At 40.5% G+C, this 19,046-nt stretch overlaps 1 protein-coding gene across 3 annotated transcripts in view; it reads right to left on the bottom strand.

Annotated features, from left to right (window-relative positions):
- Positions 1–19,046, bottom strand: part of UTRN (utrophin) — a 521,915-nt gene that overhangs the window by 425,945 nt on the left and 76,924 nt on the right. For all 3 annotated transcript variants that reach the window (XM_061624044.1, XM_061624041.1, XM_061624043.1), the window contains exons 4-8: positions 7,530–7,622; positions 5,566–5,643; positions 3,443–3,535; positions 1,685–1,857; positions 10–125 (exon numbers count right to left, since the gene is read on the bottom strand). In XM_061624044.1, the coding sequence (XP_061480028.1) occupies positions 10–125; positions 1,685–1,857; positions 3,443–3,535; positions 5,566–5,643; positions 7,530–7,622 (553 nt within the window). The remainder of the gene's footprint in view (positions 1–9; positions 126–1,684; positions 1,858–3,442; positions 3,536–5,565; positions 5,644–7,529; positions 7,623–19,046) is intronic.

Below are 19,046 nucleotides of genomic sequence, written 5' to 3'. Positions count from 1 at the left end.
ATATTATACCTTCAGGATCTAATAATTTTTCTATCCTCAGGCGATGTTTGGCTATGTTGAAGGCATGTTCTAGTCTGTCAACAGGAGCCATTTTAATAACTTTATCCCAACCGAAGAGCTCAGGCCTAAAATCAGAGGGAAAAATGAAATACGAGAGGAAAAACAATGAGAACTCAAATATTCATTCATGTCCTAAATCAAGCCAATTTATGTATTTTGCTTCCATTATGCCAAATATCACAAGTGCATGGGTTTTTATAATCACATATGAGAAGAGAAACATCTATGGAGATGCTTATTTCTTTCACTACAGGAAAGCATGTGAAATCACAGATCAGGGCCCCTGGAATTTAGTTAACTTTCAACAGCTTAAATAAAGCCATCTAGGTACATTTAATTCACTTACTGATTCATATAATAATTCTAAATACATCAGATTGTATTATTTGCATGTATCAAAGTCAGTGTGTGCATACTGTCGATACAAGGCAATGTAATATTTAATGATTCTTAGAACAAAATTCTGTTTTCAGAAGTGTTTAGACTGACTCAGTTTGCATGTATCCCTAAGCCAAACTATGGCTTAGTGCAAATGCATGGGCTCCCAAAGAGAAGACTGCAGCCGCTTTGTTCCTCCTCTTGTTCTGATGCTACCACACTGCCATGGTTTGGCATGTCATCCGATCCCAGGTTTGTGTTTTGTCTTCCCCAGGTAAACCATGGGATGTTAATGAAGAAAAAACCTTGGTTGCAGCTTGTGGTTTGCATGGAGCAAGACAAACAATGAGCCCAGGTTCAGACAACACACTTAGTCAAGCCATGGCTTAGTTTGCTGCAGGAGAACCAGAAAAGGAGCAAAGCAGTCACCATCTTCTCTCCAGGAACACACACGTTCATGCTAAGCCATGGTTTGGTTCCGCATTATATGCAAACTGGCTCAATAAGGCCCTGCACAGTTAAATTAGTTGTGACTAAATCCCATTAAAGAAATGGGACTTAAGTTAACTGTGACCAATTTATTCCATTGGTTTCAATGGTACCTGGTTATGATTAACTTTAGCTAGAGTGGGCCCTCTGCAATAAATATATAGACTTCTCACCACGCCACACATCTTCACCACCAACAAAATAAAACTCCAGTTTTTTTATGCATCAGCAATTCCAGGGCGTCACTTGGGAAAATACTATTAAGCTTTCAATGGAAAATAAATAGCCTTTATTCATTTCATAATGCATGTATCTATGCAGAGATAGCAAGAGAAAGTACAAGATAAACACAAAGAAGTATTAGTATTGAGCTTCAATTTTGAAACTATAGATATTCTCTTACTTTCCCAACATGCATCTTAGAGAAGCAAAAACTAAGAACATCCATTATTGGTGTTGACTGTTGTTCATCACTCAAAAATAGTAACCTCAGCATTGAGAAACACTCCCTTTCTTTCTTGCTAAGATATGCCAAAGTGGGCTTTAAAACAATTCCAAGCATTTTTTAATTATTATTTACTGAAAACTCAGGCTTTGTGCTCTGTAAGAAAATGTTGCACTGGCAGCTTTCCTTCTATTGTCATTTGTTACTGCCATTTTTCAAAAAATGCCTTAAACATCATTACACGCTCCAGAATGAAGAAATTACTACTATTTATTTCCCTTGAAGTGCAGCACTTGACAAGCAGCCACCTACTTGTGCCTGTGGATCACAGCATTGAAGGCAAGTCCATCTGACCAGCTTGTGGTAAAGTTCAAAACGTTAACCTCACTATAAGGCCTAGTAGATTGTCGCACCCAACTCAGCAGGATCTTTTCACTGTTCGTTTGCTGCAGGTCTGACATGACATCTTTCATGACATCTTTAACCTGAAAGAAAGTACACAAAGACCTTCAAGTGCACATACAAAACAATTGCCCAAGAATAAATAGACTGACGCTCTGAAAACAGAATTGCCCAAACCTATGCACCACAGTATCAACATAAATGACGCTGACTCACACCCAGCGACAAGAAATAAGCACATGTATTTGCTCACATTTCTCCTTTCCATCTGTTTACTCCCTGTATTGTCTCCTCAATTTCAGACTTTGGATTGCAAGCTCCCTGGCCTGTCTTTTTTCTTTCCCATCACCACCAATGCCAATACAGTAACAACACCACTTGTCCTCGTGCCCCTTAAGCTGGCAAAGCAGCAGTTAACACTATGGTACTAGTGATTTCCTTAGCTGTTGGAACACATTCTACCAGCTCAGAAGCTCCAACAACACTGCAAGTCTATGCCTTGTGTGCTGGTGAGCAGCATGAAGTTTGGCCAAATAGTTTATTATTACTAGAACAGAGCCAGAACTTTCTGCCCCACTGGGTGTGCTTAGAATAGGAATATGAACCACTGCTACAGTGTGTTTGGGCTCCTAAAGTATAACAAATTCTTAGAAGTGGCTCCTCTACCTTCATTTAAAATGAATAAGCAATACCCAGAAATAAAACTGAGCACATCTGCAAGCATAATTATAAATGCAACATGAGATTCAAGAAATGAGAAGTATTTCTGATCTACGTGTTATGCATAAACTTAAGACTGAAAGCTTCCAGTGAAAGCAAAGGCAAAATATAAATTTTATTATTTTTTAATTTTTTTTATTAATTAGATTTTTATACCGCCCCATAGCCGAAGCTCTCTGGGCGGTTCACAACATATAAACATCCAATACAATTAAAACATTATTAAACAACTAAAAATGCAGAAAAATTATACCAAAAACCAATGTAATGTACATCTAAAAAACCTACAACATTTTAAGTAGATACAAGTTCTGCATACACACCAAGACTCAGTTCAGAAAGAACACTAAACCATGCTTTACTGTTATGTATAACAGGCGAGTTCGAGCATCTGGCTAAGGTGTTACCTCCAACCATTCCTCCAACTTTTACATGAAAGGGGAAGAAATTTAGAGTTTCCATTTGCAGTTGGAACAAACTGTGATTTCCTATCATGTCTGAATACAGGAAACTCTGGTTCAAACCACAGTCAGTTCACAACCTGGCATATTAAACCACATTTTTATTCAAGTTCAACTGAATAGTAGTTGGAACATATTACAATTTTCCATACTCTCATGTAACAGGAAATTGTGATTTGTTCTGAACGAAAGCTTGGCATTTTCTCCCCTTGTACACAAAGGGGGGGGGAGAGAATAAGCTCAAGACACTTGCCAGCTTGTCCTCAAATGCTAGTCGTAATTTAACATTGCATCCAAACAAGGCTAGCGTCTTTATCCAAAAAGACTTCACACAGCTTTTCAGGTTGTTTCCAATGACCCTAGAATTTCAGGACCGATTGGTCAGATAGCATGAAAGGGTCGAAGCAAAAGAAAGGCTGCATATGTGTTGTGTTGCAAATTAATAATTCACATGCAAGAGCTAAAATAAAGCATCGATGTTGCTCACCTGCCAGTGCAAAATTATACTCCACAACAAGCCAAGAGTCAGTTTGTGATTTCCGTCAACAATGTCAGTCCCTCCTATGTTCACCAGCTCCACCTGAAACACACAAAGTTAAGTATAATTGCTTTTATTCCAGTCAACAACATTCCTTTCTTAAATCAGAGCCAGCTCAAATTTGCAAGGAAACAGCAGCAGCTATATAACTTAAGGTTTTAAACCCTGCCTCTAGAATGTATGGGTGCAGAAGAAGGCATTAATTTACAAAGGTTATGAGGCATCCAAAGTTTTATACTCAAGTTTGAATTTGAAATGTTCCTCCCAGTCAAGTAGTACATAAATATGGTCACCGCTGGCAATCAGAGATTTAATTCTGATAACTGACAAAAAGGCCACTAGCAAAGGCTTTTACCCCACCAAAGGAATAACATTTTTTTAAAAATCAGCTGGCAACAAGGGACACAGAGTTTTAGAACAGCTACTTAAAACTAAAAAAGGACACACACACAACCAGTGGCTACGGCAGCCAAATGAAAAATGGGACAGAATTCTCACACACTTAATTGTGGTGTAGAAGATGGAATTTCAGGAGATGTAACTTACATGTTAAGCTACACTTACTGAAGTTCTCTCTTTTACACAAGCATTAAAAAGTGCAGGAGCCCTCTTGCTGGGCAGTGGATACCAAAAGGGTACACTTACTTCGCTTCGAGCTCCTCTATTCCATTTTATAAAAAATAAAAATGTCAAGGCTCTCTGGTTACTAGAAACAATGGTTGGCTACCAAGCACAGCCAAACTTTGTGGACCCTTGCTCCTCTTCTCTGTTTTATAAAATGTGTACATGTAGGCCAGGCTACCAAGCAATATTTTAGGCAAAGGAACACAAAAAAACTTGGCTATAATCCAATGACATTTGTTCAAATTTCCTTTGAAGAAGCAGCTCCCTCTCCCGCCAGCCACGGTGTCATATCACAAAATATCTTTGAAATTTCATTTCATTTCAAAGGTAGTTGCCCATGTTGGATGAGGAGCTTGCTGATAATGAAACGTAAGTACAAAGACCCTTGAGAAGTTGGAATATTGTTCTAGATGGGAAACCCTTGGCCTTTCAGATCTTTTGCCAGCTCAAGAAAGGCTAATCACACAGTAGTTTAAATTTTAATTCCTTTTACCATTTGTTAAAGTCAATTTTAGATAAAAGGAGTCATTTCCCCTTAGCAAAGCTAAAAATCAGTGGCTTGGACACTAAAATGCTCCTCCGTTTATTTAATGAGGCAATTTCTGCCAAGTCTCGATGCCATCTGTAATCATGCCACATCCTACCCCATTCCCAACAGTACCCAATTCTAGAAGCAGGTTTGGGGGGAATGTAAGGGAGTGCAAGGTAGGCACCTAACCTCTCTTTCTTTACCAAAGAATTAAGTTTAGATACAAACCTTTATTTATTTATTTATTTAAGGCATTTATATACTGCTTTTCAGCAGAGCTCACAAAGCAGTTTACATAAGATTTTTTTTTTAAAGTTACAATAAGATAGAAAAGACAGCTTGTTTGTGTAAAAAGAATCTGTGATTGCTTCTTCTCACTTCCCTCAGGGCAAGATGGTTTTGCAGATACGCCTGTAGTGACATTTAGGGGAGGGAAGGAGGGGGCACTACAAAAGCAGACAATATCTTTACTTGTGTAACCACTTTTTAGTTTTAAAAAAATGGTTTTTCTGGTACAGTTCAGAAGAGACTTGAGCATTTGGTGACAAAAGTCTATAGAAAGGAAATTATAATGTGCCTCAGCTCCGCAAAATAAGCTTGCATTCTATCCATCTATCATCCTAATGAATTCAGGAACAAGAAATACAAGTTCACTTCCTAAGGTAAAAAAAAAATCTTCTAATTATAAGTGAAATACAATACGCACAGTACAACCAACTATGGGAACCAAGATGTAGGCGTGTTGGATTTTATAAAATTCTTCTCCCCTACCCCCCACCCCACCCCAACTTTCAGACTACAGTCCAGTTGTTAGATAACAAATTTGAGCTCATGGTTACCTTTTCCTCTCCAGTTTCGAAGGCAATGAACATTCAAGGACACTGAATGTCAAAGCAAAACATTTATCTTAGAAACTTACATTGTTCTGATGTAAAACCTGAAGTACTTTGTTGACATTATTCAAGGCATGGACTCTTGTGGATCCACGTTCTTTCAGCTTTAAAAAACAAACAATTTTCAGGTATAAGAAGATAACTAAAAACACAAACTTTCCTTTTACCATAAGTTTATTTATTTATTTATTATTTGATTTATATCCCACCCTTCCTCCCAGTAGAAGCCCAGGGCAGCAAACAAAAGCACTAAAAACACTTTAAAACATCATAAAAACAGACTTTAAAAAATATTAAAACAACTTTAAAAACATTTTTAAAAGCTTTGAAGGCATCTTTAAAAAAGGTTAAAAAACTTTGTGTTTTTTTAAAAAAGGTTTTAAAACATTAAAAAGCAATTCCAACACAGAAGCACACTGGGATAAGGTCTCAACTTAAAAGACTTGTTGAAAGAGGAAGGTCTTCAATAGGCGCTGAAAAGGTAACAGAGATGGCGCTTGTCTAATATTTAAGGGTAGGGAGTTCCAAAGGGTAGCTGCCGCCACACTAAAGGTCCATTTCCTATGTTGTACAGAATGGATCTCCTGATAAGATGGTATCTGCAGGAGGCCCTCACCTGCAGAGTGCACTGATCGACTGGGTATATAAGGAGTAAGACGGTCTTTCAGGTATCCTGGTCCCAAGTTGTATAGGGCATTGTACACCAAAACTAGAAACTTGAACTTGGCCCGGTAGCAAATGGGCAGCCAGTGCAATTCTTTCAGCAGCAGGGTGACATGTTGGCGATACCCTGCTCCAGTGAGCAGTCTCACTGCCGCATTTTGCACCAGCTGCAGCTTCCGGACCAATCTCAAGGGCAGTCCTACATATAGCGCATTACAGTAATCCACCCTGGAGGTTACCAGTGCATGCACAACAGTGGTCAGGCTATCCCGGTCCAGAAATGGCTGCAGCTGTCTTACCAGCTGAAGCTGGTGAGAGGCACTCCTAGCCATTGAGGTCACCTGGGCCTCTAGTGACAAAGATGGATCCAGGAGCACCCCCAGACTACAGACCTGCTCTTTTAGAGGGAGTACCACGCTATCCAAAGCAGGCAACTGACCAATTATCTGAACTCAGGAACCACCAACCCACAGCACCTCCACCTTGCTAGGATTCAGTCTCAGTTTATTGGCCCTCATCCAGCCCAACTGCAGAAGGTGGCAAGCATCCAAAAGCAAAAGAAGAAAAATGGGGAGAGCCCAAAATGCTTGAAAAAATGTTTATTTTAACAAAAGCCCAACGTGTTTCTGCCACTCAGTAGTTTGGCCTTTGTCAGGGGATGAACTGGTCTAAAATATTCTTTTATAGCAAATCTGCTCAAAATAATAAATGACCACCCCACTGAGTAGTGTGTTGAAGTCCATAAAATAGTATTAAAGGTTAAGAATTATTAGTGTTAGCTCACTTTACAAAAATTAAGTAACCTGTGATTTTAAACGTTAATATTAGAAGTGGAACAATAAAATTTTTGTATTGTAAAATCAATGCAGAATTTTTGAGGTTCTAGCTAATTTCATTAAAGTTAATGTGTTACTGTCTAGAAATCCTACAAAAAAATCTAATCCATGTTAGGGGACGATCCTGCTATGCACATTCTTCTGCTGGAAAACTGCAGTGGAAATGCATCAGAGAAAAAAATATATAAGCTTTTCAGTATGACTGAATAGATCAGAAATGTTTACCATCACATATTTAGATTTGTTACAACTACAAGAACTAGAAATTTATTTATTTTTAAAATAATCTATAATTTCTCAGAACTGCCACCCAGGGACCATGTTCAAGTCCATGTGAGGAACATAAACAGTGGCAGGATTTAACTTTGCATTCATTCATCAACTGCAGGCAGAGTACAATATTCTAAATAAGCAAATGGTACCATAATTAATACACATACAGCATTTTAATGTTAATTTCCTTCATGTTAGAAGGATAATGTTTTGCTTACCAATTGACTCCCTGTCAGTCCTTCTAAAAGGTCCAGAAGCCTCCTTCCATCTCGGAGATCTGTGAACATATCCTTTATTGGAGATTTTCCACACTAAAAAACAAGACAAGGATTTTAGAATAATTGAAACATGCTCCAATATATATATTAGTTTCCATCAAGATTAATCTTTAGTTCTACACACATACACAAAGAAACAATTACCAGAAATGTAAACTGCAGCCAGGATCAAACATATTTTTCTTCAAGTTTCTTTCTCACTGCACATATTCTGGCTTTCTCAATGCATTGTTTTTTACATAGACACAAGAGTCATCAGGGTGGCACCACTGCACAGTCTTCCAACCATAAATATAAAGCAACTATCACCCATGCTTGTCAAAGTCTCCAGCTGTAGTGAAACTATCCCTGCCAGACCATCCACCTGTATTATAGGCTTCCAAATTATTTTTTGCCACGTACAGTTGTCAGAAATTGGCCTTTTGTGCAGGTGAATCTGGCATACCAGCTCCTCTTCACTGGAGTAAAACACCTCCACAGAGACAATAGATAAAAGAGAGCATCTACTGTTGCGGCTAATTACATCTGTCTATATAAATATATTATACAGCCACAAGAGTGGCTGTATACTCTAGTCAGCATGGATTTTTTGCATTCCGCAATGTTAAATTGAAAATACCCCCATGCCATTCTGATGCTTTCCATAAGCACATTTCAAAACAAATCCTTACAAAACTTATAGTCCTGGACTCAGAAACGCTTACTTAACAACACTATACATTTTCATGGTGATACACAAAACAGTCAGAGAGAATCGAGAGTTCAAGGTATACAAAGAGAGAGAGAAATGAGACCCCTTTTGGACTTTTTTTGTCAGAGTTCTCATTAAATGTTGAAGTTAATTAAAATTCAGCCATTTTCACAGAGTAAATGTAATCCTATTACTGTCCTTACCCCATACTCTGATCTTCATCTTCTGCAGTTTAAAAGTTAAAAAAATGCCTGGCTGATTTTTAATTAATTTAAGAAATTAAACATTCAACTGAATGATAATCTCAGGCATGCTCAGTAAGAACCAACTGTCAGTGTTCGAAAAGCCAGACTCACAGCTGCTGGGCTTGCCTAATCAGGGGGCAACACTCACACCAGACCTTTATTTCACTTGAGACAGTCATGGCTTCCCCCAAAGAATCCTGGAAAGTGTAGTCTGTGAAGGGTGCTGAGAGGAGGCTCCTATTCCCGTGACAGAGCTCCAGTGGCCAGAGTGCTTGAAAAGGCAGCCCCTCTGATTGAAGCTTTGTGACAGGAACAGGGCCTATCAACGCTCAGCACCCTTCACTAACTACACTTCCCAGGATTCTTTGGGAGACGTCAGGACTATCTAAAGGGAAATAAAGTTCTGCTGTGGATGTGGCCAGGAACAGCTTTGTTTTAAATTTGGGTGGGAGGCTACATGTGCCTGCTGTAGAATAAAAAGGTGGGGGAAACCCTGAAAAAGAATGATGCTGTTCACAATGTTTTCCTTTTGGAAAGGAAAGGGGCTTCCCTTCTGCCCAGTGCCCACCAATCCAATCTCCTCTTCTCCCCCTCTTCTCTCCCTTCCTGCCCATGCCCTCCCCTAGGTCTGTTCAGAGCTTGGAAAAGTTACTTTTTTGAACTACAACTCCCATCAGCCCCAGCCAGCATAGCCACTGGATTGGGCTGATGGGAGTTGTAGTTCAAAAAAGTAACTTTTCCAAGCTCTGAGTTTCACCTATCCTAAGCATGACTGCATAGGAGTAAATCCCACTGAACTCAATAAGCATGCAAATGATCAAATCTGCCCTCCCCTCTTCCCTTCCATCCCCTCCCGCTTGCCTCTACCCTCTGTTGCGCCCCAGGAGCTCCAGGACTTAGCTCAGGGAGAGGGAAAGAAGTCAGATGAGAATGAGGTCCCTGGGAGCATTGAAGGAAGGGAGAGCGCAGTCAGCCCACAGACTCCATCGAGGCAGTTCCCCCCATCGAGGCAGTTCCCACTCTGCCTGCAGGCCCTCCGCCTGAGCCGTTGGGAAGTGAGCCCTCACACACGCCAACCACCCCCCCACAGGAATCCCTGCCTGGCACTTCAAACTCTTCCCAGCCAACCAGCTTCCCCTTCCTGATGTTGAGCCATCGCTTATCAAAGCCCTGCTGTCAGATGGGCCAGCAGAGGCTCACCCCCCCTCACTCTGCACGAGACGGCACGAGAAAAGGGTCCTTGAGAGGGTAGAACTTCAGAGGAGCAGTCGGTTACGGGCAAAGATCTTCCCTACTTAAGCAGCTCCCCACCCAGGCTCTAGTGCTGATTCAACTCTCCCCAAACGCTGCAGAGACTATCCAGGTAGCTTAGTTAGGGGAGGTAGTGAGCTAGAATAGACAGGCTTATGAAGCACACTGCTTTGGACATAAGCATCACTCTAATAAAAATAGAATTATATCAAGCCTTGTCTCCGTCTAGTGTTTCAGGCTCTGGGCAGGACACCCTCCCCCTTCCTTCACCCCTCCCTTCCCCTGCCCCTCTCCTTCCAATCCCCTCCTTCACCCTCTGCATCCAGTTCTGGTCTCCGCACTTCAAGAAGGATGCAGACAAACTTGAACAGGTTCAGAGGAGGCCAACAAGGATCATCAGGGGACTAGAAACCAAGCTCTATGAAGAGAGACTGAAAGAACTGGGCATGTTTAACCTGGAGAAGAGAAGACTGAGGGGAGACATGATAGCACTCTTCAAGTACTCTTCAAGTACATGAAAGGTTGTCACACAGAGGAGGGCCCGGATCTCTTCTCAATCATCCCAGAGTGCAGGACATGGAATAATGGGCTCAAGTTGCAGGAAGCCAGATTTCGAATGGACATCAGGAAAAACTTCCTAACTGTTAGAGCCATACAACAATGGAACCAATTACCTAAGGAGGTAGTGGGCTCTTTGACACTGGAGATATTCAAGAGGCAGGTGGACAGCCATCTGTCAGGAATGCTTTAATTTAGATTCCTGCATTGAGCAGGGGGTTGGACTCGATGGCCTTGTAGGCCCCTTCCAACTACTATTCTATGATTCTGTGATACCTACCTACCTACCTACCTACCTACACCTTCCTCTTTCAACAAACCTTTTAAGTTGAGACCTTATCCCAGTCTGCATCTGTGTTGGAATTGCTTTTTAATACCTTTTTTTAAAAAACAGTATGTTTTTTTACTGTTTTTTAAGATGTCTTCAAACCTTTTTTAAAAATGTTTTTAAAGTTGTTTTGTTTTAATGTATTTTAAAGTCTGTTTTATGTAGTTATAAAGCAGAGGTGTTGAAATGAAACCCTTCATGCTGGCTGGGGTTCCCAATCGGGAGAAGAGGTCTACATGTGTGCAGCGGCCGTACACACCTAGGGCCACTTTCTCACTAATGCTGAAATCCTTGGGCAAAGCCTGATAGGGAAAAGTGAATGATCCATATATTTTACATGTGATGGTCTTATGAGGAGTTTTAGATAGATTTATCATGAGAAAAAGAAAAATGTTTTCAGTGACAGCTCTAGGTAAGATGGAAGAGGGAGGAATACTCAGGGGAAGATGAAGAACGGTATCAATGTATTTTCCATAGCTATTGCTAATTCTTATTTAGATCAAATAAGGAACAGGTTTGAGGCTTTAAACTTAGTTGACAGAGAACCAGAAGAACTATGGAATGAAGTCAGAGACGTTATCAGGGAAGAATGAAAAAGACAATACCTCTAATTAAAAACAGAGAAAGACCTCAGTGGATGACTGAAGAAACTCTTGAAATAGTTAGAGAGAAGGAAAGCAAAAGCAAAAGAAGACAGAAACATTGTTAGAACCCTAAATACAACTATACAGAGACTAGTACATAGGGACAAAGAGAACTATTACAATAGTTATTGTATAGAAATAGAAGAGGACAACAAAAAGGGTAGAACAGGCATCCTATTCCAAAAGATTAGAGAAATTAAAGGGAAATTTAAACCAAGAGTAGGAATGTTGAATAATCAACAGGGGAACACACTGGCTGACCGAGATGAAATAAAAGGAAGATGGAAGCAATACACTGAAGAACTCTATAAAAGAGATGCCACGATGCCTTTATTGTGTAGATCATGAAAAACTATGGAATGCTTTAAAAGAAATGGGGGTTCCACAGTATCTGATTGTCCTGATGTGCAACCTATACTCTGCAGAAGAGGCCGATTGATTCCCCATCAGAAAGGGTGTGAGTCAGGGATGTATTTTATCACCCCACTTGTTTAATCTATATGCAGAACATACCATACAGAGAGCAGGATTGGACCAAGATGGAGGGGTAAAAATTGGAGGGAGAAATTTCAATAATTTAAGATATGCAGACGATACCATACTACTAGCAGAAACCAGTAATGATTTGAAACTAATGTTGATGAAAGTTAAAGAGAAAAGCATAAAAGCAGGACTACAGGTGAACGTCAAGAAGACTAAAGTAATAACAGAAGATTTATGTAACTTTAAAGTTGACAACAATGACATTGAACTTGTCAAGGATTATCAATACCTCGGCACAGTCATTAACCAAAATGGAGTTAATAGTCAAGAAAGCAGAAGAAGGCTAGGATAGGGAGGGCAGCTATTAGAGAATTAGCAAAGGTCCTCAAATGCATTAAGACCATGGTATTCTCGATCTCTATGTATGGATATGAAAGTTGGACAGTGAAAAAAGTGGATAAGAGAAAAATCAACTCATTTGAAATGTGGTGTTGGAGGAGAGCTTTGCGCATACCATGGATTGCAAAAAAACAAATAATTGGATGTTAGAACAAATTAAACCAGAACTATCACTAGATACTAAAATGATGAAACTGAGGTTATCATACTTTGGACACATAATGAGAAGACATGATTCACTAGAAAATACAATAATGCTGGGAAAAACAGAAGGGAGTAGAAAAAGAAGAAGGCCAAACAAGAGGTGGGTTGATTCCATAAAGGTAGCCACAGACCTGAACTTACAAGGGTGGCTCATCATGACAGACGTTACCGGAGGTCGCTAATTCATAGGGTTGCCATAAGTTGTAATCGATTTGAAGGCACATAACAAAATTTAGTAGCACGTTCCTTCTGAGAGGAAGGGGGGATATAAATTTAATAATAATTTTAAAAATCACTAAATAGCCTCAGTACTGGGACAGAAAATTAACTTCTGGTTCATCTTGCATAATATCCATTATTCCTTTGGGTTTTGTGCCAAGATTTTTCCATATCATGTGCCCAAGGCATGGGAATGTGATGTGGGAACCATTCACAAAGCATAAAGGTCACTCAGCAGGGTAAGAAAAGTTTCAGTAAATGAAATTCAGCATATTTTTCCAGCATCTAAATTTAGAGTACCATGTGGGTTTTTTTAGAAATATATTTATGTAGTAAAATAGGACTGGTGTGTTTTTCCATTTGTACTGATGCAAGAAAGTATATGCTATTCTTTTGTGCACATTTGCTTTTCTGAATTGCCTGTTTTTAAGTTAAATTAGTCTGTTTACTTATTTTTACTATCACTATACAAAACACTTCACATATAGAATAGATTGCTTCTAAAGATAAGCAACAATTATATTTAATTTGAACATCCCAATTTAAAAAAATCTAGAAGATTAATCCCTAAAATACAGAGTAATACTTAAAAATAGAGTTTGTAATTGCAAGCAGCCTTATCTAGAGATTTTTGCTACTAGAATTAAATAGAAGTTCTGAGGACTATCAGGTAGTGTAGTCTGATGGAAGTCACAGCATGGTTTCCATTACAGAACCTTCAAAATCCTGCATTTCTTCCAACAAGAATCTAAACAAGCAGAGGGAAAACTACAGCACTACTCAGTCAGAACAAAACATGTACCATGAAAGAACACACTCACATGCTGGGCTGAGCTTCTTGTGGTTAATTTTTTATTTCTAGGAAATAATCTATTTGCATAAAATATGTAAGCCTCTTGGTCACAGATTTGAGCTTGAGAAACCTCCTGTGGCACAACAGATTGGACATGACATTTAACTATGATGTAGCATTGGCCTGGTTCGCACAGCACACTAAGCCAAACCTTCACTTAGTAGTAACATGTGAATTCCCAGAGAGTTGTTCCTCCCTGGTCCTTTTGGCTGCCATGCCATGCTGAGGTAAACCAAGGTTTGGTTTAGCATGTTGTCTGAACATGGCTCATGGCTAAGGTCTCTCCAGACAAATCACGACCTGTAACGAAGGTTTGAGACAGCAATTATGAGCCCAGACTAAGTCAAACATTGTGGCAACAAGAACAAAAATATACTTTTCACCGAATATATAACTGACTTATTCACTGCCACAAAATGTGGAAATGGCCACTACCTCAGATGACTTAAAACAGAAATTAGATAAATCCATGGAGTCTTATCAACTCCTCTCAGTTAAGAGGAATCTCCAATTAAAAACTGGGAGCGATGGGGTTGCAGCAGTAAGAGTAGGTTATTGCCTTCATGTTCTGATTATGGGCTTTCTGTAAACATATGGCTGACCACTGCGGGAAAACCAGATGCTGCATTAGGTCAACATTCTGTCTGATTCAGCAAGGCTCTTTTTACAATCTCAGGTAAGCTTGGACCCTTTTGGATGAGAACAGATTCTCTCCCTGTGCCCTTCCCACATTGTTGTTTTTAAAACAGAAAACAAAACAAAGAGAAATATAGAAAACTAAGCTGTCACCAACAAGGTTACTCTGGGCTGCCTCAAATGAAGTTCTGAAACACAAAAGCCCTAAGCAAAATGGCAGTCCTTCCTCCAGCAATCCCCAACAATCTCTGTTGCATCTCGTCCTTCTTCCCCTCCTCTCTCCACACTGCAACCCACAACTTCCCTTTCAGTTCCAACTACATGAACTGGCAACTTGCTTTTTTTTAAAAAAAGAATAAAACCTGGGATTTTGAGTATTTTAACTACAATCACTTATAGGTACCAAAGTGTTGCTACATGTCCCATATACAGAAGCATGCAACATTAGATAGGGACAACTATGCGACTCCTCAAACTTTTTAGGCTCCAGAAATAAAACAAAGGAAAATATTTGCATAACACCTATGGTTCTTTGTATAGAGGTTTTGTTTCTCGAGCAAATTTGTTTACTGCTGCATTTGTACAAATATGCTACTCTTCTATGTTTATTCTATCACATGTCTGAACATGTCTAAAGCAGAGGTGGAGAGCATTGATATAGTGAGCATAACGGAGACCTGGTGGAATGGAGAAAACCAGTGGGATACGGTTATCCCTGGATATAAACTATATCGGAAGGACAGGGAAGGACGTATTGGTGGCGGAGTCGCTCTATACTTGAAAGAAGGCATTGAATCCAGCAAGCTCGAAACCCCAAAAGAGGCAGACTCCTCCACAGAATCGTTGTGGGTGGTGATACCATGCCCCAGGAGGAATTTAATTCTGGGAACGATCTATCGTCCCCCCGATCAAAATGCTCAGGGAGACCTTGAGATGAGATATGAAAAAAGGATATTATAGAGTTGGAAAAGGTTCAGAAGAGGGCAACCAGAATGATCAAGGGGATGGAGCGACTCCCTTACGAGGAAAGGTTGCAGCATTTGGGGCTTTTTAGTTTAGAGAAAGGCGGGTCAGAGGAGACATGATAGAAGTGTATAAAATTATGCATGGCATTGAGAATGTGGATAGAGAAAAGTTCTTCTCCCTCTCTCATAATACTAGAACTCGTGGACATTCAAAGAAGCTGAATGTTGGAAGATTCAGGACAGACAAAAGGAAGTACTTCTTTACTCAGCACATAGTTAAACTATGGAATTTGCTCCCACAAGATGCAATAATGGCCACCAGCTTGGACGGCTTTAAAAGAAGATTAGACAAATTCATGGAGGACAGGGCTATCAATGGCTACTAGCCATGGTGGCTGTGCTCTGCCACCCTAGTCAGAGGCAGCATGCTTCTGAAAACCAGTTGCCAGAAGCCTCAGGAGGGGAGAGTGTTCTTGCACTTGGGTCCTGCTTGCGGGCTTCCCCCAGGCACCTGGTTGGCCACTGTGAGAACAGGATGCTGGACTAGATGGGCCACTGGCCTGATCCAGCAGGCTCTTCTTATGTTCTTATGTTCTTATGAAATTGAGGAAGCATCCAAACTAGGAAATGTGGTAGTAATGGGTGACTTCAACTACCCAGACATAGACTGGCCGCATATGTGTTCCAGTCATGACAAAGAAGCAAAATTTCTAGATATTCTAAATGACTATTCCCTAGACCAGTTGGTCATGGAACCGACCAGAGGGATGGCAACCCTGGACTTAATCCTCAGTGGGGACCGGGACCTGGTGCGAGATGTAAGTGTTGTTGAACCAATTGGGAGCAGTGACCATAGTGCTATTAAATTAAACATACGTGTAAATGGCCAATTGCCAAGAAAATCCAACACAGTCACATTTGACTTCAAAAGAGGAAACTTCACAAAAATGAGGGGATTGGTAAAAAGAAAGCTGAAAAACAAACTCCAGAGGGTCACATCACTCGAAAATGCTTGGAAGTTGTTTAAAAACACTATATTAGAAGCTCAACTGGAGTGCATACTGCAGATCAGAAAAGGTACCGCCAGGGCTAAGAAGATGCCAGCATGGTTAACGAGCAAAGTCAAGGAAGCTCTTAGGGGCAAAAAGTCTTCCTTCAGAAAATGGAAGTCTTGTCCGAATGAAGAAAATAAAAAAGAACACAAACTCTGGCAAAAGAAATGCAAGAAGACAATAAGGGATGCTAAACAAGAATTTGAGGAGCACATTGCTAAGAACATAAAAACCAACAACAAAAAATTCTATAAATACATTCAAAGCAGGAGACCATCTAGGGAGGCGATTGGACCCTTGGATGATAAGGGAGTCAAAGGTGTACTAAAGAACGATAAGGAGATTGCAGAGAAGCTATATGAATTCTTTGCATCTGTCTTCACAGTGGAAGATATAGGGCAGATCCCTGAACTTGAACTAACATTTGCAGAAAGGGATTCTGAGGAACTGAGACAAACAGTGGTAACGAGAGAGGAAGTTCTAGGCTTAATGGACAATATAAAAACTGACAAATCACCGGGCCCGGATGGCATCCACCCGAGAGTTCTCAAAGAACTCAAAGGTGAAATTGCTGATCTGCTAACTATAATATGTAACTTGTCCCTCGGGTCCTCCTCCGTGCCTGAGGACTGGAAAGTGGCAAATGTAACACCAATATTCAAAAAGGGATCCAGAGGGGATCCCAGAAATTACAGGCCAGTTAGCTTAACTTCTGTCCCTGGAAAACTGGTACAAAGTATTATTAAAGCTAGATTAAGTAAGCACATAGAAGAACAAGCCTTGCTGAAGCAGAGCCAGCATGGCTTCTGCAAGGGGAAGTCCTGTCTCAGTAACCTACTAGAATTCTTTGAGAGTGTCAACAAGCATATAGATACAGGTGATCCAGTGGACATAGTGTACTTAGACTTTCAAAAAGCGTTTGACAAGGTACCTCACCAAAGACTTCTGAGGAAGCTTAGCAGTCATGGAATAAGAGGAGAGGTCCTCTTGTGGATAAGGAATTGGATAAGAAGCAGAAAGCAGAGAGTAGGAATAAACGGACAGTTCTCCCAATGGAGGGCTGTAGAAAGTGGAGTCCCTCAAGGATCGGTATTGGGACCTGTACTTTTCAACTTGTTCATTAACGACCTAGAATTAGGAGTGAGCAGTGAAGTGGCCAAGTTTGCTGACGACGCTAAATTGTTCAGGGTTGTTAAAACAAAGAAGGATTGTGAAGAGCTCCAAAAAGACCTCTCCAAACTGAGTGAATGGGCGGAAAAATGGCAAATGCAATTCAATATAAATAAGTGTAAAATTATGCATATTGGAGCAAAAATCTGAATTTCACATATACGCTCATGGGGTCTGAACTGGCGGTGACCGACCAGGAGAGAGACCTCGGGGTTGTAGTGGACAGCACGATGAAAATGTCGACCCAGTGTGCGGCAGCTGTGAAAAAGGCAAATTCCATGCTAGCAATAATTAGGAAAGGTATTGAAAATAAAACAGCCGATATCATAATGCCGTTGTATAAATCTATGGTGCGGCCGCATTTGGAATACTGTGTACAGTTCTGGTCGCCTCATCTCAAAAAGTATATTATGGAGTTGGAAAAGGTTCAGAAGAGGGCAACCAGAATGATCAAGGGGATGGAGCGACTCCCTTACGAGGAAAGGTTGCAGCATTTGGGGCTTTTTAGTTTAGAGAAAGGCGGGTCAGAGGAGACATGATAGAAGTGTATAAAATTATGCATGGCATTGAGAATGTGGATAGAGAAAAGTTCTTCTCCCTCTCTCATAATACTAGAACTCGTGGACATTCAAAGAAGCTGAATGTTGGAAGATTCAGGACAGACAAAAGAAAGTACTTCTTTACTCAGCGCATAGTTAAACTATGGAATTTGCTCCCACAAGATGCAATAATGGCCACCAGCTTGGACGGCTTTAAAAGAAGATTAGACAAATTCATGGAGGACAGGGCTATCAATGGCTACTAGCCGTGATGGCTGTGCTCTGCCACCCTAGTCAGAGGCAGCATGCTTCTGAAAACCAGTTGCCGGAAGCCTCAGGAGGGGAGAGTGTTCTTGCACTCGGGTCCTGCTTGCGGGCTTCCCCCAGGCACCTGGTTGGCCACTGTGAGAACAGGATGCTGGACTAGATGGGCCACTGGCCTGATCCAGCAGGCTCTTCTTATGTTCTTATGTTCCCAGGCCTGGGGTGCAAATGTGGCCCTGCAGGCCTCTGATAATACCTCTTGCTTATCTGGATGGAGGACAGAGAGGGTATGTGAGTGTGTGTAGTAACTAACCTACTGTACAGAGGCAAAATTCACATTCTTTGCTCCACCTACTTTGCCTCTAGTCCCATCCACCATTGGCATTAGGTCTTGGAAGTCTGACCAGAAAGGAATGCAGCCTCTGGGCTGAAAAAGGTTCCCTACCCCTGAATTAAAGGGTTCTGCCTAAACCAGAGTATTCTGCTGCTTTTGTTTACGATTATTTATTGAGAGGGTCACACCTCTGCTCTGCCTTCTTTGAACTCCACTTTATCTACGTTTCCTACCAGGACACCCAAATAAATAATAAGGCTGGATCTGTTTATTTTAACAAGATCTTGAAAGGCAGTTTCTACCTTCAAAGAAATGTCTAACTGATTGGCCTCTTAGTTATCAGTTAACTGGAACCTTCAGGAAACAGGTAATTCTCTCTGAGGGACTAACACCAAGTTCCTTCCAAAGAATTTTCTCCTAGAAATTAGACAAAGACTGACATGCTGAATAAACAAAACTTTTAATCGCTAAGATGCAATAGGTAGCAGTGATTATCTGCAGCTGATTTTTTTAAAAATGTTAGCCTAATCCCTTCCCATCACCTATACTGCATTAGATTACCACATAGACAGAATGGTGTTTTATGTTTCTTTTGATGCAATATTTTAAGGCAAAGTTTGCT

The sequence above is a fragment of the Rhineura floridana genome, chromosome 4 (assembly GCF_030035675.1).
Source record: "Rhineura floridana isolate rRhiFlo1 chromosome 4, rRhiFlo1.hap2, whole genome shotgun sequence".
Lineage (NCBI taxonomy): Eukaryota > Metazoa > Chordata > Lepidosauria > Squamata > Rhineuridae > Rhineura > Rhineura floridana.
Note: the sequence above shows the minus strand (reverse complement) of the source record. Positions and strands in the feature narration are given on the sequence as shown.